General features: G+C 41.2%; 2 protein-coding genes across 6 annotated transcripts in view; one reads left to right on the forward strand and one right to left on the reverse strand.

Annotated features, from left to right (window-relative positions):
- The window catches only part of sdccag8 (SHH signaling and ciliogenesis regulator sdccag8), a 60,288-nt gene extending 56,753 nt beyond the window's left edge, over positions 1 to 3,535 (forward strand). The window contains exons 23-25 of one of the 2 annotated variants that reach the window (XR_013296240.1): positions 918 to 983; positions 2,363 to 2,480; positions 3,180 to 3,535. Coding sequence is in view for 1 of the 2 variants with exons in the window: in XM_077582352.1 (XP_077438478.1) it covers positions 3,180 to 3,288 (109 nt within the window). In the remaining variant the exon portion in view is untranslated. The remainder of the gene's footprint in view (positions 1 to 917; positions 984 to 2,362; positions 2,481 to 3,179) is intronic. The other variant, XM_077582352.1, reaches the window with a different exon arrangement.
- A 2,432-nt stretch (positions 3,536 to 5,967) lies between these two features.
- The window catches only part of akt3a (v-akt murine thymoma viral oncogene homolog 3a), a 47,415-nt gene continuing 27,786 nt past the window's right edge, over positions 5,968 to 25,596 (reverse strand). For 3 of the 4 annotated variants that reach the window (XM_077581245.1, XM_077581244.1, XM_077581246.1), the window contains exons 4-14: positions 21,325 to 21,436; positions 19,154 to 19,307; positions 18,539 to 18,670; positions 18,266 to 18,331; positions 17,558 to 17,626; positions 14,638 to 14,760; positions 14,106 to 14,234; positions 9,436 to 9,650; positions 9,131 to 9,218; positions 8,943 to 9,045; positions 5,968 to 8,254 (exon numbers count right to left, since the gene is read on the reverse strand). In XM_077581245.1, the coding sequence (XP_077437371.1) occupies positions 8,169 to 8,254; positions 8,943 to 9,045; positions 9,131 to 9,218; positions 9,436 to 9,650; positions 14,106 to 14,234; positions 14,638 to 14,760; positions 17,558 to 17,626; positions 18,266 to 18,331; positions 18,539 to 18,670; positions 19,154 to 19,307; positions 21,325 to 21,436 (1,277 nt within the window). In that variant the 3' untranslated portion in view covers positions 5,968 to 8,168. The remainder of the gene's footprint in view (positions 8,255 to 8,942; positions 9,046 to 9,130; positions 9,219 to 9,435; positions 9,651 to 14,105; positions 14,235 to 14,637; positions 14,761 to 17,557; positions 17,627 to 18,265; positions 18,332 to 18,538; positions 18,671 to 19,153; positions 19,308 to 21,324; positions 21,437 to 25,596) is intronic. The other variant, XM_077581247.1, reaches the window with a different exon arrangement.

The raw sequence follows: 25,596 nt of genomic DNA on the forward strand, positions 1-25,596 counted from the left end.
TTTCAGAAGCAAGACGTTGGCACAATATATAAAAAAATATCTTGTCGCACGAATGGCTCATGCAATATGTGTATTGCAAAGACATGCAACAAATGAATATTGTATTGTATACTTTAGTCTGACTTTGACCAATCAGAGACTACCTGAATTGCGCATCGCCATACGAGAGAACCGTATCGAGGGGCATTACTAACAAAAAATAACTTAATTGGATAAGATTAGATCACAATGAGCATGCTTATTTTTCCGCATTAACATGCATTTCTTTCTTTGGATTATAAAGATCTCTTTATCTTTATCTCTATCTTTATTTTCTATATCTATCTGTCTCGCTCTGTCCATCTCGCTATGTCTGTCTGTCTGTCTCGCTATGTATACAGTATATATATCTATATGTATGTGTATATATATGTATATGGATAGATCTTTTTTTTTAGGTATGTGTTAAATGCTTAAATAATCTCCATCACTGTATAAAACACCCATGTCGCATGTTTTGTCAATACTGAGCAGCCCTCGCAGATACATAGTCCTCACAATGTCGTAGTTGTGAATAACTGACACTCTGAGGACAGTGTATTTATACACTGTGAGTGTAAAATAAGTTTTCAGGGCTTGGAGTTACACATACAGTCCTCACAATTCATACTCTGGTCAGGTATGGATTCTCTGAGGACTGTGTATTTTCTTGTTTTTGTTTCATTGTGAAAAATAGACGTCACCAATTTACACAAACCTGTAGTGCAGAAGGATTTATTTATTTATTTTTGTAATGGCAAATAAAATGAGTTTGCATTCACAATACTTTAACCTATTCATTGTTCTGTATGTACTGTAACTGTGTACATGCACAGGTACAGTCTTGTGTATTACTAAGAATTGAATTTTATATGTATTTTTTTCTTCATGTGTACCAGGTTTGAACTGACGCACAACCTGAAGACATAGCTGAAGACGTAGCTGTCACAGACAAAGTTGACCAGGTGACGAGATTTCTTTTTGAATATTGATGTTGAAATCAGTTTTCAGAAGAAAGACGTTAGGAGTGAAGAGTGTAGAGTAGATGCTAGGGCTAAACTATATAACTAACAAATATAATCACAACAATTGTTTATGCAATGTGTATTGCCAAGACGTTAAAAATACTGTATCCAACAATACGCTTGTATGGGACTAAAATTTCTACAAGTCAACATTAAAAATATCTCAAATTGAAGATTTGTTGGCAGTTTGGTGATTTAGATTATGCACTGTAGTGATCTTTTTTTCCCATTAATTTATTTATGGTGGATTTTAGAGGTGAACTCGCTATAATTTTTTTATTTTTTTTTAAACAGAAGTGTAAACATCAGGTAGTTTATTCACTTGTATCAAGCTTGGATAAATGTGCTTTATGTTTTGGACCTTTCGCTGCACTAGAATGGACTGGCATGATGGGTATTTTATCTTGTGTGTTATTTGTATCTGCAATGGATCTTTGTTTCACGCAACCAGGATTAATAGTGCAGGCATTTTCATTGAATGAATATAATTTAGTCAAGAGGATAAATTATGACCCATGTTTATACCGCTGTCTTTAGTTGCAAGCAGCTAAATGTTGAGCAATTGTCTCAATCTTAACGACTGTCTGACTCAGTAAAATAGAAAACGTCTACTGTAACTGAAGGACTGTATCACACAAGACCCGTTTTAGGGGCAATGCCATAGATTAAGCATATTAACTATCCCTCTTGTTAAATGCTTCATCTCATCTTTCGAATAAATGTGGTGACTAGATTTATAATAATCTTTAGTACATTATATGCACAAACTTTAGGTTCTAAATGCTTTTCTAGTTTGCTCCAGCATTTGGCACATATCCCGTTGATTGCAAAAAAAAAAAAAATGCAAAACTGCTTGATGATGAAGACCACCTATCTTTGGTAAATGAACTTTAGCACATTAGCCCATCAATGGCGGGAGCTACTTCTGCCGCGAGCGCTCGACACTTGTCTCAAGCTTCTACTTCGAGTGTAACATCACTAAGTAACAGCGAAGTAAAGCTAGTAAATATTTATGACCACCCGCCAAAAGGAACTTTAACCCGCATCCGGCAGGTGTCAATTTTAGAGCCGCTGTATATATGCACATGTATGTGTGCGTCTACTGTATATATGGATATCATTGCTGTCCTGTGAAAAACACGTTTCCATTTTTAGGTCGCGGGCTGCTCTCCGGTAGCGATCCTTCTTGGCGGCACGGCTTGTATCACGGTGCGCTTTATAGTCTGGAAAATATGGTGGAAGTGTTTTTCACAGGACAGCGACAATATGTATATGTATGTCTGTATGTATGTAATAATTGTTTTTGTTTAAAAAATTAGGTTGCTGATGTATCCAGTTCAAGTGAGGATTCATCAGCAGAGGAATATGTTCCAGATTCTCACAGTACTTCGGACACTTCCTACATTGAACCTGTTTCAGAAATTCTGAAATCCGAAGGTATTCCAGTAATGAGCTATTAGAAAACTGCTCATCTTTAAGATGAGAGGTAGTCATGTTTTAAAGAATAAAATGTTCAATGTTCACTGACTCTTTTGCATCTGGTTTCATGTCTAACTTATCCATTACAAAGATGTGCTTGACCTAGATAACCTGTTCACATAAGAAGCATTGTTTTATTAACATACCAGTTTCAGTCTGTCCTAAAGTTGTAACATGGTGCTCAAGGATCAGGTATGACTTTGCATTTCACAGTATTGTTATGCACAACAATGCGACCTTATATCAGGTAAGTCATTACACATCAATGTCATTTCAGTTTGTGTAACGCCAGAATGCCAGAACTTTCAAGTCACTTCAGTGACATGGTTGCTGTGTGTTGTGTAAACTTTGTCCTTGTAATGTGAGTTGGTCCTCATAATTACCATTTTTGCCATGGGCGTGGCTTATTTAGCTCATTATCTATGTCCTCATAATTACTGTTTTTTCAGGTTTTTCTTTTTTTTGTGCGTTGAGTTTTTTCAAGTTTTGAAGTGAAATTTCCCTGGACGACCCCAAAAAAAAATTTGGGGTGCAAGTCCCATCTCTCTGGCATTAGCGGAAAGGGGTGTCCCCGTAATACACAATTAAACAGGTTTGGAAAAAATGTCCTCATAATACACAGAGGCAAACCTGCGTGTGTGTGTGTGTGTGTTGCAGGCTTCAGCAGTTGGACCGCCACTGTCAGAGCAGCGCCCAGCAGGTGTGTGAGCTGCTGGCCAAACAGAACCACATGATGATCAACCACACACAAGCACTCCACAACTAAGTCACGCGTGCGTGCGTGCGTGAATTTCTCAGCCAGCACGCCAGCCAGCGTTTGTCCTTTCCGATTTCTACTTAGTCGAGTTTGATGCGAAGAATGAGATGAGTTGCAATACATTTAGCTTCAAATGTGCACATTCTGTACATGTATTTATGAACGTACAGAGAAAAATGTGTACATTCTTAAATCTTTTTACATGCTGGAATAGAAGAAATATATTTTTGTAATAAAAGCTGGTTTTCAAACTTGCCATTGTTTTTTTTTTTTTTTATTATTTAGACACAATACACTTTCTACTGCTATTAAATGATAAACTGTCCAAAACTTTGGCTGCTTAGTGTACTTAAATATTTTAGAAATATTCAGATTGGCACTGCACTATTAAAAAAAAAAATGATTCAAGATTTTTTTTTTTTTTATGAAATGGATTTTGCCATTTAGAAAAAAAAATATTCAGTCAGATTTTTATCTGCTGCAAAAAAAAAGAGTTCATTTTCTATTTTTATTTATTTAAATCTTTAAAAAAAATTGTGACAGTTACAATTGTAAATGATTTTAAAATTAGATTTCTATTCCCCCTGCCAATCTCAACTTTTTTTAAAAAAAAAAAATTGGGGTTGTGGAATGTAGCTGCCATATGTAAAATATATCAACCCTTTTCCATTGTTTATGGAAAGCAAACAAAGTCAAAAGGCTTAGTTTTTTTGGGGTGGGGGAGTGGATTTGTGTGTAAATGGAACACAATGTTTGTTTGTTTTTAGGGTCGCTGGTCGGTTTTGATTTCCTGGTTTTGGGGCTCACTGGTCAAAAGAGCTAAATACAAAATCACCACTAGAGGGCACAATTTGAACAAACACTTCAATGTGTCTGATCTGATTTTCTATGACGCCCTAAAAATGAAGAAGGTTGAAGATCATGACATTCATTGACATTTCCTCATTCATTCATTTGTAACTTTGATGAGTTGTGTGCGTGTGCGCGTGTGTGCAAATCGTCATTGTTGAACTATCTGGCGGATGCAGAACGAAGGATGTCTTTGGACTCAATTGTGCCTTCAAGATGCACATTTACTGCTTGTCATCTACGAGACGCGGAAAGAATAAAAGGGAGGCATTTATTTTTTTTCCAAAGGAAGTCTGACTGCAGAATGAACACAAAATGACATCCAATAAATTAATTTGAAAATAAATTCAAGTGATAATAAGACAGTGACATTCAAACGATAATAAATAGCATGACATACATTTTGCCTATTTCAACTGCATGGAAAGATGCTTGAAGTCAATGTTTCGTTTTGTTTTGGAGCGAAAGCGTAAGGCTTTGGTGGCGTGCGTGTGAAGACAAACAGGGAAGCGGCGTTGGAAGACGCGACCACTCCTGCACGCCGACTGACGTGACAACCCGCACACGTTCAAGACAGACCAAATTCACAGCTGCAGCCTTTCCCAGCTGACTTTGAGTACACCCTGGACTGGTCGCCAGTCAATCACACATTCCCGCTTACATTGGGACCATTTCCGGTCCTGGATGAAGCTTTTTTTTTTTTTTTAATGGGGGCGAGCCGGATTGGAACCCGCGACCTCCTGACTGACCTGCTAAGCACGACGGCACCGCACCAACAAACTTCCAATGTCGCTGGTGATTCTTTCTCGGACCTTCATCACTTTTCTTCTTCCACAGTCGTCTTCTGCGTTTCTACTTGCGCTTCACCTTTTCCTGTCCAACTCGCACACGCACACGCACACACATTTCAAGTGCTTATCAATAAAGTTGCCGATCGTGTCTGTCTTCGACGCGCCAAGTCGTCTGCGCTCGTCGCATTTTGATCACAAAAAACAAACGCCACAAAAAGAAAAAAAGAAAAGAAAAAAAAAAAAGCTCAGACCTCCACCAAGGCAAACCTAAATTTAAACAAACATAAAAACAAAAACACTATTATTTATACCTTAATTCACATTTATAGTGAACAAGATTGCGCACAAAAAACTATAAATTATTCACAGATTTTTTCTTTTTAAAGTGCATATAGACAATCATCTACAGTGGAACCTTACTTTCATCCTTTCTCTGAACTGCTTCTCCTCATGTTCTGGGATTGGGTGAGAGTCCACTCTGCCTATGGACTATGGAACGTTATTAATAGCTACTTTACATTCTAGCATGTAAAGTAAACTTTTTGTCCCACTATATATATATATATATATATATATATATATATATATATATATATACAATTATATATATATATATATATATATATACAATTATATATATATATATATATATATATATATATATATATATACAATTATATATATATATATATATATATATATATATATATATACAATTATATATATATATATATATATATATATATATACAATTATATATATATATATATATATATATATATATATGTATATATATATATATATATATATATATATATATATATATATATATGTATATATATATATATATATATATATATATATAAATAAAAATATATATTTATATATATATATAAATATATATTTATATATATATATAAACATATATATATAAATAGAAATATATACTGCATGTGTCTGTATGCATATATACTGATAGATGTGATAGAATATGAATAATTCTAAATAGAAATATATATAACATGTAAAGTGTAATTATGACAAATAATGTTATACTAATGTTTATTTTCTTTTTTAAATATGGGTAGGACGAGTCAACTTGACCACAGCACAATGTCGATTAAAGCTCACACTCAAATGTCGTGTTGAAATAAACAAAGTGTCAATTGATCGGCGTTGAATTGATTTTCATCCTCACATCGTCGACAACAAAAAAAATCGGTAACGTTGTCGTTTACGCTACCGCTATGGAACAATTCCATTTCCTGTTCTATCCTCACTTTTGCCGTTGTGTTCGTCGAGTCAACGGTGACGTCACGGTTGCAACCTTTGAGGTGGATTTTTGCAAAAACAATTAAAAGGTTCCACTGTATCTCATGAACACGTGTCTCAATAAAACAGCAACAAAAAGGCCTTGGTGGAGGTCTGCGCTCTCCGGCAAGCTCTCACGGCCACAAGACCTCCGCCAGGGAAGGCGTTGGTCCCGCGCACAACCCACCCAACAAACAAACAGACACACAAAGTCATAAATACACAAATAATGCTTGGCGGAGGTAAAAGCGACGGGACCGGTTCCCCCTCCTACATTCTTCGGCCATTTTGTTTTCTCAGCCCTAACGCACAGAGACTCGTCCGGTAGAGTGGCGTGTCTGGTAATAGAAAAAAGTCAAATAGAAAAAAGGGGGGACGATGAGCGGGATAATAAATAAGCCAGAAGTACCTCCACCAAGGAAAGATCATCATCATAAATATGTTTGCGTCCACGGCGGCGATGTCCCGCCTCTGTCCAGTCTTAAATCGGCGAGTGAGCGTTGCATTGTGGGTAGTAAAGCTTGGAGGGGGCGTGGTCGGGGAAGTGCTGCGCTTGGACGTGGAACCTCCTCGCGTGCCAACGTGACATCTTTGATTGGTGACGTTTGTCGACGGGATCCGCGTGGATGCGTCGGAGCGTCCACTTTAGCAGCAAGTTAGCAAGCGGAGGCGTACATGTGTCGCTCGCTAGCCGTTAGGGCTGGGACATTCCGCCGTTTTATTTATTTAGTTCAGGATGTTTTGTTTTTTTTGGGTCCAAGTTGACATGTACTGCTTACGCGAACAACATGGCTGTAAAAAAAAAATAAAAAATAAAAAAAATAAAAGGAGCTTGCAACTTCTTCTTCTTCTCTTTTTTTCAAAGAAGCGAAAGAAAAGAAATTAAAAATGACTTTCATATTGTCAACAGGAAGTTTGCTAGCTTGTTTTTTGGGCTTGGTCAGATGACGATCGCAACGTTTGCGGGAAGTAGTTGTGACGTTGCCCAACATGGCCGCCCCCCTGAGATCAATGGCGAATGATGAATTCATTTTATTCTTTATTTCGCATAATTTTTCTATCCTAAACTCAAGTTATTCCATTTTTTTTTTCATCTTTTTTCGCTGTCTGGAACAGACGAAGTGGATTTAAATCATTTTCGATGGGAAATATTGTTTTGGTTTTCGGACAATTTGGTTTTGTTCAAACGCTTTGAGACTGACCGATAAAGAAAACCAATTCCAATGTACATGTAAATAATATGTAGCTTAATATTTCTTCCATTTCTGTGGAAGTTGATGTAAGTTAATGCGGGTGGGGGCAAAAAAAAACGTTTCAAAGCGTGTTTGGTATCAAGAACAATAAATCAAATTCCAGATGGGGTCAAGAAAACCCAAACTTGTTTTAACTAACGTCAAGATGAGCGAAGGTGTTTTTTATTTTTTTTCAGGTCGTGTGTCCCAGCCCTCCTAGCGATCGATGTGTTTAGCAGTAGTCCGGTTGATGCGGACGAGCGAGCGTCCTGGAGGCGGATGTTGGAATAGCAGCAACGACGAGTGGGAAATTGCACCTGAGTCAACTCCTGCCTACAAGACCCGCTCAGTCGATCCCAGAATGGTTGACGTGTGCAAGAAAAGCCTGAGATTGCAACCGAGTCACGCGCATGTGTGTGCGTGCGTGTGTGGATGGCCCGCGAGAAGGGAACCAATCAAAACGCAGCAAATCCCACCCGCGGGGCGTCACATTAGTGGCTAACCGCCTTCGTACCTCCGTTCGTAAATCATGATGGGACAAAATGACTGAAAAAAAAAGTTCAAAGGATGGCAAAATCCTTCGTCGAGGGGATTCCTCCGGGTCCGAAAGCTGTGGGTTTTCCTCCTTTTTGTCCCACGCTGATGACCTCATAGACCAGCTGTGATGATGTCACCGCAGGGGGCGGGGTTAGAGGGGGCACAGAGTTCATTCCCGCCCGCTGGCCGAGTAGGAGAACTGCGGGAAGTGCGGTCGTCTCTCGTTGTCCAGGCAGTCCATGCCGTCCTCGTCGACTGGCGTGCGCACAACAACAGCAAGTTATGAGACGGGAGGTCTTCATTTGTACAAATTCACTTTGACCTTTTATTATTATTTACACTATTAAATATGTTTATCTCTTTTGTTGCTCATGACCACCATGCTGTAGTGTTGTAACAAGACCGGTCTGGAGCGAGAGTATGGAGGAACAAAACTGCCAACATTTAAAATAAATAAATGACTAAGTAACAAGGAAGTCTCGCCGGCTTGTTCTCCGAACCCGCTCGCTCGAGGCAGTGTGCAACGGCGGACGGAGCCCAACCCAGGACACGCTTAGGACCGCCCCTTCATTCGAATAACATTTTGACCTGACAGAGCGCAGCATGTAATCGTTTTTATTTATTGTTTGATATTTATTTCTATTTATAAATTTATTTTTGTATTTATTTTTAGAATCTCGTTTTTTATTTATTTATGGATATATATATATATATATAAATATATATAAATAAATATATATAAATATATATAAATATATATATATATCATTGTTTTTATTTCCATTTATATTTATTTTTTGTACTTAATTTTTGAATGATATTTTTTTTTATATCTGTGATTATTTTCACTTTTATCCATTTATTTATTTTTAATTTTGGCAGTTTTGGTCCTCCCTACGAGAGCACAAAAGACCGCAACGCTGCTAACATGACAGCGACTCACATTTCTCGGGCGGCGTCACCGTGATGGTCTGCGCCGTGAACTCCTCGTCAAAGTACCTGGTGTCCGTCTCCGACGTCACCTGAGGCTTGAATGGAGGAATCATCTGAAGGAGCCGAACGGACACCGTCAACAACTCGCAGAATGTCCCTCACGCAGCTAAGCAAAATATTAGCGACAAGCGTTTGTACCTTTTTGTCGTACACATGCTGCCAGTCAACGCCAGTGAAGAAACTGTGCCTCATTATTTCTTTGGCGTCATCCGGTCCTCCGCCGAGCCTGAGTCAGCAAAGACAAAAAAAAAGTACAGTATTTGAAGCTAAATATGACAAAACAGAATGCAATGCAAGTAGGGAAAGAATAACAGCAATGAAATGGAATGAAAACTAACAAAATCAAAAGTTACGAAAAGTAAAAACTTCAAAAAAAAAAAAGTTTGAAGTCTGATGTGGCGCTCATTTTGTTTGATTGCCTTCTAAGCCCCGCCCGCACGTACCGTTTGTTGGGGTCCTTGATGAGGAGTCCCGACAGCAGCGACTTGGCGTCGGCCGAGAGCGTGCGCGGGAACTTGATGTCCTCCATCAGGATGAGCTCAAAGAGCTTCTCGTGGTCCTGGTTGTAGAAGGGCAGGCGGCCGCACATCATCTCGTACGTCACCACGCCCAGGCCCCACCAGTCCACCGCCCGCCCGTAGTCGTTGTCCTCCAGTACCTGGCCACAAAAACAAAAAACGATCAGAACTCAAATATACTCCAAGAAGAAAAGTGAAGTTGCAACGAGAGCTATGACATCACTCGTGATGGTTGCTTGAATGTTGCATCTTTTGGATAGCGGATAACTGTGAACTTTGACTGAAACGTTCCGCGCTGAAGAAAAACGTTTGCATTATTGTCTGCGCAATGAGTCACACATCCGGGATGATTGTCACGTTGTTACTCAACTCCCAAAATCTTATGTGCGGCAATTCAGTTGCAAGTTCGGCAATGCTCGTTGTCATAAAAGCGAACAATGTGACGGGGAACGAGCTAACTAGCTAAAGTGAACAGCGTAGCCAGAAAGAAGGCAAAGCGTTACTTTACACAACATTTTGTTTGTCTTTTTACGAGACATCTGCTTGTATTCTGCACGTGTGCATTTATTTTACTGGCACAAAAGCGCCCACGGTGTCAAAGAAGAAGAAGAAGAAAAAGCGGACAGATGAGGCAGGAGATAAAGCGCAAGCGAGTCAATATGGCGCCAAGCAAGGTGGCTGCAGGGAAGCATTAAAAAAAAAAAAAAAGCAGAGATGGCAAACATCAGCGAGTGGCGGGTCTTCAGAGGCCCCGCTCGGAGGAAGAGGACGGCGAACCCGGATGGAGAAGGCCGGCCGGGTCACGGCCGCTCGGCGACTCTATCAAAGCGGTCTCGCGCACCTGGCCCGCTCTCGCCTCGTCCATCTGCTCCGCCTTCATCCCGTCGCGAGCGAGGCAGAGGTACGTACTTCAGGTGCTCATTAACATCACAAGCTGATTAACATGTGACGCTATGATGAGTGTGCGAGTGCGAGCGTGTGTGTGTGTGGTGACGGACAGACTGGCAGGGTTGGAGAGCGTCCAGAGCGGCATATGCCGTACATCTCGCCAATAATAATAGCATCTTCTCACTGTTAAGAATAATGGAGCAGGCAGGCAGGCCGGCCGGCCGGGCGTTCGCCGGCACGCCAACAAACCTTAACGACCGGCACTCATTGTCTAACGATGCTCGCAATGCATACACAGCAACTAATGGCAGACGTACTGTAACACGAGCGTCACGCTTTTCGTGTTGTCTCTTGTGCTTTCATGACTGCGCCACCCTCGTCCCTATGCAGCTGAAAGCCAGCCATTCCAATCTACGTTTGAAATCAATTGTGGCAGTGCGGCATGAAGACACGACCAAATGCTTGCGGCTGCAATCCATCAGGAAAGCGCAAGCTGCTGTCGGAATGATGCGGCGCAATCGGCAATGTTTACGGTGTGCGATGCTGCTGCAGGATGTTCCCTTTTATTGCGCAAGATCCACATCAATTCTTTAGTGTCAGCCGCAAAACAACGACGGAAGTGGTTGCATGCCGGCAGATATTTCATGTGTGATGTGTTTGAGGAGGAAGAGGAGAAGAAAAAGAAGAAGAGCAGCTTCTGGCTTAAGATGGTCTGCTGCGCACTCTACAATTGGAGAGATAACGTCACGGTGAACAACCGATGGAATATTTATCCGCTCGAGTTTGCAAAGTGCGGAAAAAGAGGAGACAAGGCACAAGCAGACCTTGAGACCCCAAAAAATTAATAAAATTACATACTGTACAATATTATATCTTCTAGTAAAAATACTTACAATTTGCTTTTAGAAAATATATTTTTTTACGTAGGATAAAAGAGTAATATCTGTAAATGGTCACAACAACAAAAAATATTTTAAAAAAATTTATAGATTTTTTTTAACTAAAAAGTGAAATTTTTAAACTAACAAATAGTGGGAGAAATTATAGCATTCCACTATTTTGGAAATTTTCTTTCTAAACTTGTGAGGCAGAACATGTTTAATATCAATATTTGCAGCCGTCGGCTAACAGAAAGCGTGGGCCGCAAAACAGCCCCTGGGCCGGACTTTGGTCAACCATCATCTCCTCATAACGACATCACTTATTATTGAGTAATGCATTGTTGCGCCTTTCGAACAACATCATCAGTTGTCGTACACAACAACTGGAGGGCGAACGCCACTTGAGAGACAGATGGAATATTTATCCGGAAACTTTTCCAAGTGCGGAAAACAAGGAGGGATGGGAAGAAAAAGAAAAAGGTGGCAGCTCGGTTGCAGGCAGGGAGCAGATTAATCCTCACAGAGCCAGATCGCTGCCCCACAGCCGCCGGCGAGTGTTTGGACTTGTTTTTAAAAGCAGCAGAGCTGACCTCGCTACTTCAAAAGACGCACACGTGTTTAAGCGAAGGCAAAGCGGGAAGAGACAAAAGGAAGCCAGAGGGGTGGGGTGGGGGGTGTGGTGGGAGGGGGGGGGGGGTTCTTGCAGCTCGACCATGTGGCGGCAGCAGCGGGACGGCAGGACGGGTCGGGTGGGGCTTTGGCAGCCGGGACGGGATCGGCGACGGGGTGGGAACGCGCACGTAGCCCGAGGCAGCTAGCGGCCCTGATGGCCGGCGGGCGCACAAGTGATCACAGCCAACACACGCACACACATTTGGCCAGTGTCAAAGGGGAACCATTTTTGCTCATGTCGACACACAAAAGGTGCGTTGACAATTTGAGATTGGCTGATTCATGTTGCTGTATTGAAGCAGAACAGGAGTTGTATTTCGTCCCCGCTGGCCGCAAGCGGCGCTACTCAACAACGGCACGGAATTGTCCCTTCACGTACGCGCAGGTCAACCCACTTTTGGAATTTGTTTTTTTTTCTATTAAAAAACAAAAGACAAAATAGCATTATAGGTGGTAACATAATTTCTTTTCACATAATAATTGTGATAAATAAATAGTATATTTTGTAGCAGTCAATTTATTTTTACATTAAAACATATTTAAAGAAAACTGCGCTATTTCTAATCTTCCACTTTTTTTATTGTATTTTTTTCTACTTTTTTGTTTTATTTCTTAAAAATAAAAATAGTGAGATATCAGTTAAAATAATGTCTTTCTATATATTACATTTGACATACTTTGTAAATTCCACATTTTCAAAATTCCATTTGTTTCAACTTTTCATTTCTTTTTTTAAACATTGTGTGATAACTGGTAACATGATGTCTTTAGTTACTTTTACTTGCCGACTCCCACGTCACTCACCAGTCCAAACCCTACAGAACGCAAGTATGGCGACCTCAAGTGGACACAAAATGAAACCTGAAACCTCTATCCTTAACCGAAATAATTTTTTTCCACAAAGATGGTGCTTATTATTGCGTCTCGTCGCTTTTTTTTTTAAAAATCCAATAAATAATCTTACAAGACACAAGCCCACATTGTGTGGCCTTTGCAATCACAGGACGTGTCGAACTTACAATCACGTAACCCTGAAATATTTCCTCTGCCTTCTCATCTCCGTCTGCCTTCAAGCCCCCACCAGCGCACCCCCACCCCCCCCCCCCCCCCCCCAATCCCCCCTATTCTCTGTTTAATCCCAGCTACTTTGCATCTCTGGAACTTGGCTGGGAGCACACTGTGTTATTTTTACACGCGGGCGGGCGAGCAGAGCGTGCGGGCGGGCGGGCGGGCGGGTGGGCGAACGGCGGCGGTGTAGATTTCCAGGTTTTTTCCGAGCACCTTCCTCCAACCTCGCCCATCTGCCGCCATCTGCCTCACTTTAGCCCGCACTTTCTACTGCAACACACACACGCGAGCATAAACGCACATCCTGTGAAAAATAACTAGCAGCCTCCAATCAGCTTTTGGCACGCAAAGGAAGGCACTTGAAAAAACAAAAAAAAAAAAACGCACACAAAAAGATGAAAATGCTGCGCCAAATTGTCCTCGCTACTTTTTCAAGTGGGATGTACGGCGCCACGCCGCTCCCCTGCTGCCTTCGTCCCCACATCACCACCCACCGTGCCGTGCTCGCCAGGTGATCTGGTGGCCTTGGAGCTGGATGGACGCTGACTAAAATAAACCGTTTGCAGGTCACGCTCTTTCTAATTTTGCCCCGGTGTTTCAAAGGCAGGCGTTATTCTGAGGAAGTCGATACGGACACCTGATTACTAGCTCCACTTGAACAACGACATCCAATGCAAGGACGGGATGACAAATGGCTTGACAAATATATTCAGCCATATGAGGTACTGTTAAGGCAAAAAAAAAAAATAATAATACAATGACAACAGTCATTTTTGGCTGTATATATATAGATTTTTTTTGGGGGATATAACATTTAATACGTCATGTATTCGCATATTACAACTTTAAAAATAAATGTAAATGTTAAACTTTTTTTTTTTTTAACTGCAAAAAATATAACTTCATTCTCAGACGTTTACAGCGTTGTTTCTGGCACAATTACAATTTAAATTTCATAACAAAAACTTTTTTCTAAAAACAAGAAAAAAAATGAGAGGTATCAGAAAAAAAATTCTCCGATTTTTTTTTTTAAATCTCATAATATTCTGAAATCTTTGGGGGGGGGGGGGGACAAATTAATGTTACCTCGGGTGCGAGATATTCGGGCGTGCCGCAGAAGGTCTTCATGGTAGCGGCATCCGTGATGCCTTCCTTGCACAGGCCGAAGTCGGTAATCTTGATGTGGCCGTCTTTATCCAGCATCAGGTTCTCCAGCTGGGAGGGAGCGCATACGAATAAAACACAACTTTTTTACATACATCTTTGTTCTTGTGATGTGATATGAGTTCTTCCTTAAAGAAAACCACTTTTATTTTCATAAGATTATACACTTGCTATCAAATAAATCTCTTTTGGAAGTTTCCAAATATTGTAATATGTAAAAAATAATGCACCTGGGAAAAATTTTTTGGGGGGTTGTAACATAACTTTTCTTCTTGAAAAAAATGTTCTCCTGTAATTTAATGACAATTTTTCTGGAAAATTACATTAGCATTCTTGCAAAATTTCCTATTTAAAAAGGAATAGCATTATCTTTGCAAGATGTTGACATTTTGTGAGGATCATCCAACATGACCGTGTTAATATTGCCACTTGAGCGTACAGTGCTGATGTTCACCTTGAGGTCGCGGTACACGATCTTGGCCGAGTGCAGGTAGTCGAGGGCCGAGACGATCTCGGCGCCGTAGAAGCGCGTGCGCTCCTCCGAGAACACCCGCTCTCTGGACAAGTGGAAAAACAGCTGTGGGGAAAAGGCGGGAAGGGGTGGGGGGGGGGGGTGCAGCAGGGACGGCGCAGCAATAATTACTGATTTATTGGAGGAAATTAGCACAACACAAACTGGCTGCCCGCACCATATTGAGATGATAGATGGCGGAGGGGAGGGCGAGCGCGAAAAGAGGAAGGGGGGGGGCTTGGAGGAGTGCGGGTGGATGGAGGCACTCAGCAGCTGGCACCTCATCTACAAGCGCACCCCCACCACTCGGCGCGCACCAACCTCAGGCGAGGCTGACGAGGCGCTGGCGTGGAATTGGGCGACGGGGGCCAAACGGAGGGTTTAATCAATACGCCAGTCGAGTTGAAGGGAGGTGGAGCGCCACAGCCACCCCTGTCCTACGCTTTCCCCCCGCACCCCCACCCCCTCACAGCCCCCAGTGTGACGCTCATTAGCGTGCTATCTGCCCCCCTCCTAGCCTTCGTTTTCATTCACTCCACCCTGCTCATCATGAATACAAACGATGCCCAATGTTCTTGAAAAATGCAACTTTTTTTCGTATACCATTTTGTTCTCGTAGTGTTACAACTTTTTTCTTTGATCGTTTTTTTCTTTATGTTTTTTTTTTTAATATATACGACTTTATTCTCGCAATGTTCCAACTTTGTTCTTCAAAAATCCGACTTTTTAATGGCGTTTTTTCTTTAAAATGTATGTCTTCATTCTCATTCTTCATATTATAACTTTTTACATCAAATAATATGACTTGTTTCTTGTAGTGTTACCAAAAACAAAACTTTACCCTCAACAGAAACATACTTTTTATCTTGAAAAACGTGATTTTTTTCTATTTAAAAAATACAAAATGCACAACTGTTTTTTGTTTTTTATAAATTAAAATAACTCCCTGGATAAAAAACTTTTTATCTTATCTCTTTATCTATCATCCTATCATTTATCTTGCAAACTACAACTGTATCATTGTGATATTGCAATTTATTTATTTTTTTTTAAATGGGCTAAATCCTTGTAAAAAAACAATTTTAGGAACATACGACTTTGTACCTGTAATATTACAGCTTTTTATCCTAAATCTTAAAAGATTATAAGAGGGATTTTTTTCCAGAAAAAAAAGTTACGTTTTTTAAATTATTAATATTAATCCTAATATGACTTAAAAAAAGGATTTTTTTTTTTTATTTACATAAAAAAAAAGTGTTCTTGTGATATTCCTATTTTCTTCGCTCTGAAAAATATAACTTTATTCTGGATAAATTAAGATTTTATTGTTGAAGTTGACAGTTAATCAGCCTTTTTGAGGTTCCATTTCATTTCCTGCCATCCTGCTCTATTTTTGGCAATAAACTTCACACTCCTACTTTTTTGGGTCCTGGGTGGAAACTCCCCTCCGCCACACCTTCTTTCGTTGTGAGCCTCGTAGCTTCTCTCTGTGCTGTCACTTGTCACACGTGTGGCCCACAGAGGAGAGCTACAAATTACCCACGAGGCCACGTGGCACACATCTCTCCATTAATTGCTCAGGGAGGTTTGCATGGGGCCGCTGGATTGATGCTTACGGATGGAGCACCTTGCTGTGTGTGTGTGTGCGTGCGCGTGTGCGCTAACCCGACAGGTGGGCCTTCTTCGGCACACTGGCAGCTGTGACTGTGGCAGCTTTGTAATTGGCGGCACGCGTGCGGTATGTGCGGTCACAATTTGTCCAAGGAGGGTATATTTGCAGCGCATGTTTGCCGGCGTCTTGTGCGAGCGTTTGCTCAGGCCTGGCGCCGAGCAAAGCGACGAGCTCGCTGGAAGGCGGGCAGCAGGTGACGGCTGCACTGAGGGAATGAGGCAAGATTGCAAATGGTGCCGATTAAAAGGCTGAGAAATGGGCAAAAGTAGGGGAGGGGGGGGGGGATCCAAACTCATTTTGTCTCTGACTGTCATCCTGGCTGCTCGAGGCCCACAGGTGAGTCGACAGGCAGGAAGAGGCGGCAAGTGACGAGCCAGTTGGCTGGCAAATTGACTCAACAGTCCCCTTTAATCGCTCACTGTTAGCACATCTTAGTATTGTGTACAGTGGACCCCCGCTACTCACGGGGAAAGGGGCTGAACTGGCACACAAATTGCAAAAACCTCTGTTTAACTGACTCCCACTCAATTGCAGTGGAAAAAAATGTATAGGCCTACATCATTTTTTGGAACCCCAAAATTCTTGACTACGGTGATATACCACTAATAAGTATTTTTTGCTGTAAAAAATTATTTTCTGTTAAATTATTGTGAAAATACTTCATGGCCCCCAACTCTTCGCCACGACTATAAATAGTATTATTTGTCTATAAAATTGTTAAGTACACCTCTGCATCATATCCTTATTAACGTGAAAGAAAAGGAAAAAAGAAATGCGCATTTGGACAATGAGAGCGCCACTGCCACCTACAGTAGTGGATGTGCATTTACACGTCGCAGGACAGACTACAACAACAATGCAAACCAATCTGTTGCTTTGTCCCTTAAACTTTTTGTGTATCATGAAACAATGAATAAAAACGTGTACTGAACTTATACAGACACTTATAAATAATGTAACTATGAATTAAAGCCGACTCAAATTAAGCTTTTTTGGGGGGGGGGGGGGGCAGGAAATTGCAGCATTGCGATTTAAAATTGCATTCTGAAGATTTGAATTTGATTAATTGTTAAGCCTCAGTAAAAATCCCATAAAAAATGCTTAAAAAAGAAACAATGAACTACAATATGGCGGGGGAACACTGCATACAGTCTGTAGCGTATTTACTGTCGTGCAAGGCGTGTGTCTTACCTCGCCGCCATTCACATACTCCATGACGAAACAGAGGCGGTCTTTTGTCTGGAACGAATACTTCAATGACTGAAATAAACCCAACAAACAGACGTTCAATTTGCGCACGTACTGAAAGCGCAACATTGTATCACTGCAACTCAATGTTTTTCGTCTCGCTGTTTCCTTTTGTCCTGTTGCGTTATTCCGACACAAATGAGAAGCGCACAGGTGACTTTGACCATCTTGAATGTCATCGCTCGCGCACGAGTGAAAACAGCAGGCGCAACAAACAAAACCAAACTAGCATGCATAGCTTTAGATGGCTCATCTCCGTATGTGCTTAGGCAAACAATCATGTGAGAAGTGTTTACTTTGAAGGATAGAGGAACTAAACAAAAGAACAGTTGGTCTTTGCGTCTCTTTGTGGCTGCAGATGTGTCAGTGGTATAAAAAAAAAAAAAAGTATCTGGAGCAGACGGCCCGCTACAGACGTTAGCAGGAGCTGATGTGTCTGCGCAAACACCAAACGGCTAACAGATGCGTCCATTATTGCACCACAATTTGATGCCTGGCGCGTAATTAGCCTCCAGAGACTCAGGTACGTATAGGATCAATATGCCGCCTCGTGTGTGTGTTTGCACGTGAGTGCAGATGTAGCACGTTTGCGCGCGCGCATGCAGTACATGTGAAAACCCCTTTGTTGTGTGTGGCATGCATGTCACTTACGGTGAGAAAGGGGTGTCTGGTGTTTTTCAGTACTCGGCTTTCGGTGAGTGTGTGCGCCACTTCATCCTGTACACACGACACAACAACACCATGTAAAACCACCAACAACGTTCATTACACACACAGCTCAACACAAGTCCATAAATTAATAAGAAGCATCACAAATAATAATGCAATGTAAAGTTTCTTATAATTCCTGGATTGCTGAGAGCATTTTCTGATATAAAAAAAAGGGAACGAAATAATATATTGTGTATCCAACTGAACACAGACCTTGGCAATGATGACTTCCTTTTTTAGAATCTTCATGGCATAATATTTCCCGCTGGCCTTCTCCCGGACTAAAATCACTTTCCCAAACGTTCCCTTTCCGAGCAGCTTCAGGTAGTCGAAGTCGCTCATTGTCTGAGTGAACAAAAACAAAGTTGAACGTCGAGTAGAAATGCACCACACCTGCATAATTCCAGGAGAATACGATTTTGTGGAAGCTCGTCCAAGTCCAAGTGCCCGTACACGTTTGGAAATCAACCACAAATTTCTGAAGAACGCCGCATGCCTCTAGAGTCACGCGCAACTTTTCAGTGTTCACACATGACAGCAAATCTCGCTCAAGAGCTAAATTCTGCAAGCATCAAAGGATAATTTCAGTGCTTTTTGTTTGTGCAATCGACTGCCGTCCATCTGTCTGGGATACCTGCTTCCAATTGGGGCTCATTTGGGGGAAGGAGTCAAAGCACTGGAGTTTGCCCAAAATGGCTGCTTCAAACCAAAATGGCCGACTTCATGTACAATTTGTAGGTTTCCAGAGGTCATTCTAACGACCATTCGGAATACAGATTTCCCTGCACTAGATCAAGCGTGATGATAGAAGTCAATTAGTTTCCATACTTGCGCTACCTTGCGTTTGTGGTGCGAGGTGGAGATGTCCATCTCCTCCTCCACCATGTTGTCGATGTTGGAGGTGGGGCTACACTGGATCCTCTCCTCCTCTTGCTTCTGCAGCTTGTCCGCCACCATCTGGATGGCCTCCGTCCACTCATCTCTAGGAGGTGACCACAGCACACAAATAATAATCCACATGTACGGTACATATCGCTACAGCTAATGCAGGTAATCTGAGAAAATGGCAGCTTGGCGTGAAAGCGCCTTTAAATTGACGGTTTGTTTAACAGAGAGGAAAATGGCCACCGAGAGAATCAAGCCAATGAACAATGATCACGGAGCAGAACTAATGCCTGCTAGTGTGTGTGTGTGTGTGTGTGTGTGTGTGCATGTGTGTGTAATACACGCCCCCGTGTTACAGTGAACAATGCATTGTTGTTTGCAAACATTGTTCCCCCCCATTGGCTTTTCATTAGCAGACTTGTTCAACATCTGCTGGGACAAAGTTTGTCAATTAGGGTGTGTTTGTGTGTGTGCGTGTCTGGTTATTGTTCGTAACAATGATGACTATAATGACTTGAACACATGTACACTTCCCTCTCGTGAGTAAAAAACATAAAAATAAAATAAAATGAGGCTTATTACGGCTTATCTGCATGGTATGATCTGCATTAATTTCATAATTTGTATGTACTTTTTTTTTTTGTATTTATTTTATATTTTAGTAGAAATTTTTTTTTTTTACATTTGCAGATGTTCAGGACGAGGCAGATTTTGAACATGGATGAATTTTAATGACTTAGAATGCTAAGTAAGTAAACAAAAAAAATCCAAGCTTGTATATTTAAATACAAAGAAAGTTATAAGGGTCAGACAAGTCATGTACAAAACAATTAATGCTCATGACTTATTTGAATTGTTTTAGCTACGTCACAACGTTAAGTGTTCAACAGAATGATTTTTAAATATATTATTTTCAATGTCGTTACAGTGGAAAGAGACTTTGCGACGTTCTTTCTCGGCTGATCTTTGCGCAAACAGAGTTAATTCCACGGCACATTGCGGGGTTGCACGAGAGCAGCGAGCGAAGTGAGGTGAGCCCATCAAAGACGACGTTCAAATAATGCAAAAATCCTCGGCGCTCTGCGAGCAAGCGAGTCGGGATTTGTGCCGGGAATAATGAAACCTGTTTGACTCCCAAATCATCACCGCTGCGTGTTTCTCTTGGAGTTACATGCCCATATGTTTCCCGCGGGGATTTGGAAGAACATCTATCTCAACCTAAACGGAGCTTCCAACTTTATTTCAAGATCTGAATCGCTTTCGAGTGCAAAGACTTGCGAGCGTACCCTACACACTCGCCGACAAGGGCAAACTCTGCCTCCGCGCAACAACAATGGAGCTCTCAGTCGGCCATGTGTGCGTTTTGTGTGCGGCGACATGAAAAGCAACGGGAACTCTCTCAAGGTCACAAAGCAGATAAATGCTCGCTCTCTCTTGGTTTGAGTGTTTTTACTATAATGAGTTTTTTTTTGGCTAATGAGAGATAATGGGCCTGTCTACAGTCGGGCGCAGCGCCAGCATGTGAGCGGCTGGAGCGCTGCCAGTACAGTGCGGCGGCTACAGTAAAACACACACGGGCACGCACACACCTTGGAGGACACTTTTAGCAGTGCACATCTGGATCAGATGTTTACACCTGACTTTTAACGAGACGTCCAATGTAAAGATATTCTTTTGTGTTAATTACGGCATGTTTATTTTATTAACTAGGCACCGAGCTATTAGAAAAACACACACACATCCACATATATATATTTATACACACACACACACACACACACACAGTGTAGTGAAAAGGATGCAGGGGAGCATCTGTGGTCTTCTGGGCAAAGCTGTTCATTTTCTGGAGATAAACACCTCAGCTCCTCAGAAAGCAAGCGAGCAGCTGGAGAATTTATGCCGACGCTACTTGAAAGGTCTCCTCTCCCGCCTCACGCTCACACACGCTGTACATACACACCAAGTCCTCCCGGTGCCCTTGATGAAACGTATGCAACATCATAAATAATGTAGTTCTGTCATGGAAGTTTGTGGCGTACTTTGCTTGCTAAACTTTTGCATGTGTGTGAGGGATGGTTTCACTAAAAAGTCAAAACAAAGTTGTGCTTGCTGACCTCTCATCGGGGGAGTCCACGTGGAAGGTCCTCTCGATGACGGTGGTCCACTGCAGGCAGCGTATGATGAAGGTGTTGGGCTTGGGCCTCTCCGTCTTCATCAGCTGACATTCTGCAAAACGCACATGGATGTTGGGCTTGTTACAAATAGTTCTCGGAGACTCAAGTCTGGATTGATGAAGACTTCTTAAAGAACACGTTTAGAGAACAACTTCTTGGGTCTCTCAACCAAGTAAAACGGACTTGGAGCGAGGCTGAGTGATGGCTGGATCACATAGAAAATCAAAAGGTAAGCGGAGCTGCATCAACTTTTGGATAGAGTTATCCAACCTAAGTTGGGTAAGTGGGAGGGGTTTGTGTTCGGTTATTCGTCCACTGTATGCACAGATCCGTGACACTTATCGTGTATGAAGTGTTGCATGAAGTGCTGCGTACATGAGTGAAAACGCTTTGACTGTCTGGGCTCTGGTTTAGCAAGAAGTTCATCATCATCACTTAAGTGACCCTTTTTGTATGGATTTTGACAGTATGCTGCACTTATTGACTGTAATGCCCTCGCTTGTGGGAAAGAAGGACATCAGTCAATGATAGGCACTTTTCAGGGAGTTATTGAACGCCGGGAGGTAAATTTACATTTGGTCTACAAAGTATACTTTAACATGTTACTGCATAAAAAAAAAAAAAAAAAAAAAAAGTTTAAAGCATGCAACGGGTAAAACCATAAAATATGGTATTTATTGCGGGTCTTTCCTTTCACTTTGAAATGTGAAACTAAGACAAACTAAGCCTCAGAGACAAAACTGCCAAAATTAAAAATAAATAAATGACTGAATAAATAAATAAATGACTAAAAATGAAAATAAAAACGGGTATAAAAAAATATAATTGAAAAATACAAATAAATATAAATATAAAAAAATATATCCCTAAATAAAAGTAAAAATAAATATTAAATAAAATTAAAACAAATATAAAAATAAATGTTGAAATAAATACACAAATAAATATACAGTATAAATAGAATTAAATATCAATCAATAAATAAAAACGCTCTGCTCTCACATTGTTTTATTTCATGCTGCAGACGCTCTGTCAGGTCGAATTTTGGCAGTTTTGGTCCTCCATACATACAATGTACACATGTAGGAAGAAAAACTGACAACTGTGAAAAAAATGCTGTTATCAGAACACGATGACTTTTAGGCAAGCGTGTTCCATTAGCACAGATGCAGCTGGTCTTTGAATCGCTTTAAAAGTGAGCAGAGGAGAAAAAAAAAAAAGGTAATAACATCCACCGCCGAGGATTCCAAACGCAGCCGCTTTTGCGTGCCAAAGGATAATATGTGCTGCGGCACATGCGCATCTGGTGAATATCTGAAGAATCGCGCGGCGGGCGAAAAAATGGGCAGCGCATTAGGCCATTTGTACACAAAGGCAGAAACGTGCGCACACAGAGCCAGATGGGGCTGTGAGCTGGCTGTGGGCGCGGGGAAGGCATTGTGACGTCCGCCGTTATCCCCCTTCACTCGCTCACAACTTCAAGTGAGGCGCAGCGTGTCACCGCCATGGCCTAAATTTAGACAAGAAGGTTAATAGCGATGCCACGCGGGTACAACACACACGTGCAAAGTTCGTACCTGACCTGCTGCGCTGCCAGAAAACAAGGTCACCGGACACCCTGTGCTAAAAAGCACTCACACCCACACACACACTTTCCCAGTTGAAATTGAGTTTGCCACAGCAGGCGAGTGCAAAATCTGAAGCAGTTTAGTGGGTGGATGTGTATATGTGTACGTGTGTGTCACTCTGCAGGGAACAGGCCTGTACTGTCTCCGCTCCATCTGACCACTTCTGTTGTTCGCTCGCACACAGATAAACAAACACACACGCGTGCGTGCGCACACTCGCGCCACCTGGCCTCGCAGCTTTGGGCAACAGATGTGGCGGTGCCAGCGCGGTGCCAAGCAGCCGGGGCCGGATGTATGGCCCGGCTTGTCCTCGGCACAAACTCCTTTTTCCTCGTCCTCTTCCTCCGCCTTCCCCGATCCCGTCTCCTCCTCGCTGTCTGTTCGGGATGCTTCCACTCCATCCCTCCATCGCTCATCTGTTCGCAATCAGCCCTCCCTGCTTGTCCTCGCACATTTTCTACTCCTCCTTTCTCATGAACAATTGAGTGCCACTTTACAAAGAAGGGCTCATTTGTACATGTTTGGAATAATATTAAACAGAATGATCTCAATATTACATGTGAAGTGAAAGTAGATTTTAAAGGAGACATCCATCCTTAGTAGAAATAGACAGATATGTTTTTCTCAAGGCCGATACCGATGCCGATTATTAGTAGTCAGGGAGGCCGAGAACCAATATTTGAAGGCGATATTTGTTTTCAGTAAAAAGGGGGACAAATATTGGCATCAAAACTTTTTAAAATACAAATGTCAATCTTGACTTAGTTGCAATGTCTTAAAGCATTAATGCTTATTGAACATTTTTTCATACTTTTCAAAATGCAGTTGTTTTGTTTTGTTTTTTCATCCTACACAATATACTTAATGTTAAATTTCTTAAAAAAAAAAAAAAAGTTCAGGGAACTCCCAAAGTTATCTGTACATCTTAAAAAGTTAAATGGACGCATGACGAAGTAAATACCTAAATTTAAAAAAAAAAAAACTGAAATCTTTGTTTTAAAGTCAAACAAAAGCAAAAGATTTAGAAAGTTCCCAGGGTCAGCAGCATTTCTTATAAAGTTAACGGAAAATGTATTAAATAGTTTCCTGAGATTAAAATTGTTTTAGCTTTAGCTTTTTTCGGCCGTCAGATTTTGAAAAAAGCCCGATGCCGATTTTCGTCAAAATGTCCAATATCGGCGCCGATTATCGGCCAGGTCGGCCTATCTCTAATCCATAGATCAATTTTTTACTTGTCCTACTGAGAGTCACTACAAGGTCAAGTCAAGCTTATTTATGAGGTGAGCTGTTGTGATCTACAAACAGCTCAACAGTGAGATGCTTCTATTTTTGTTGTTGTTGATATTCTTTTTAAAATCACATCTGAAAAGATCTAAACTTGAAAATGACAAAAATAAAAAAATAAAAAGAGGACAATGATAGGAAGGATTAGGACAAGTGTCCATTACACGAATTACACATGGAAAACAATATGGAGTTGTTGACGTGTCCTAAGACTTTTGTTCATATAAGTAATAGTACAGGTCATAAACTGAGCCTGAGGCCGCGCGCCAAGAGATGAAATGGCAGCCTCGCTCGTGCCTATCACGTTACTTTCTATGAACATGAAAGACAAACTACACCCATTTGTTTATTATGAGACATATGCCGTGTGACATACCCACAGATGCCTAATCGTATTTAATCCATTATAATCATGGCCGTAAATCTACCAAATGACCACATTTTTTTTCCAGAAAATCAAACAAGATAATCCTTAAAACATCACAAATCCCATTGCATCTCCTACTCCAGTAGTCTAAATAAAAATAACAATAATGAGGGACTTAAAGTTTAGGCCCATCTGCGGACTCCGTGTCCATTTTTGAAACACAACACATAGCATAACTGGGACAACACGAGGCGACGGTGGGCATGTGCGGAGAGCGGGAGACATTAAAATGCTGCTAACTCATTAGCCGGCTATTTGCACATGTCAACAACGCTGTGGACCTTGTTAGCCAGGTGCAAACACTATGAATTGATAAATGCTTCATTACCAAGGGCTATACGATGTACCACTTCATTGTGACTATTAGCTGAATAGTTCAAAAGTGCCTGTAAAATGAAAATAAAAATGCCTTTTCGAAATTTGACACAACAGAGAAGTTGTTAATAAAGCTGGCAAAAATTTGAATCATTACAAAAAAAAAATCAGCAAGAATATAAAACGAGCTGCATGAAAAATCCATCTCAAATACTGCGGGTGTTTGCATTGAATGTGCTGCAATCACGCGCCGCTCAACTGTCGAATGTCAAACAAATACCACAGAAAACGACATACTACTTTGTCCAGCAGATTTCTGATGCATAATCATCAGTACATATTTGAGGAGTGAAAACATATCCGACAACCTGAAGGAAAGATGCATTTTTCGGTAGTAGGCAAGTGCTAGTTAACTAACTGTACGTTGACAACCACTGATGCCGAAATACAAACTACATCACTGGGCACCGTTTTAGCTCCACACAAAAATAAATAAATAATTACGTTTCTGTTTTTTTGAAATGGTGTAAAACAGTTCATCTCCAATAGTTCTCAGTA

The sequence above is a fragment of the Vanacampus margaritifer genome, chromosome 12, assembly GCF_051991255.1.
Source record: "Vanacampus margaritifer isolate UIUO_Vmar chromosome 12, RoL_Vmar_1.0, whole genome shotgun sequence".
NCBI classification, from domain to species: Eukaryota; Metazoa; Chordata; class Actinopteri; order Syngnathiformes; family Syngnathidae; genus Vanacampus; species Vanacampus margaritifer.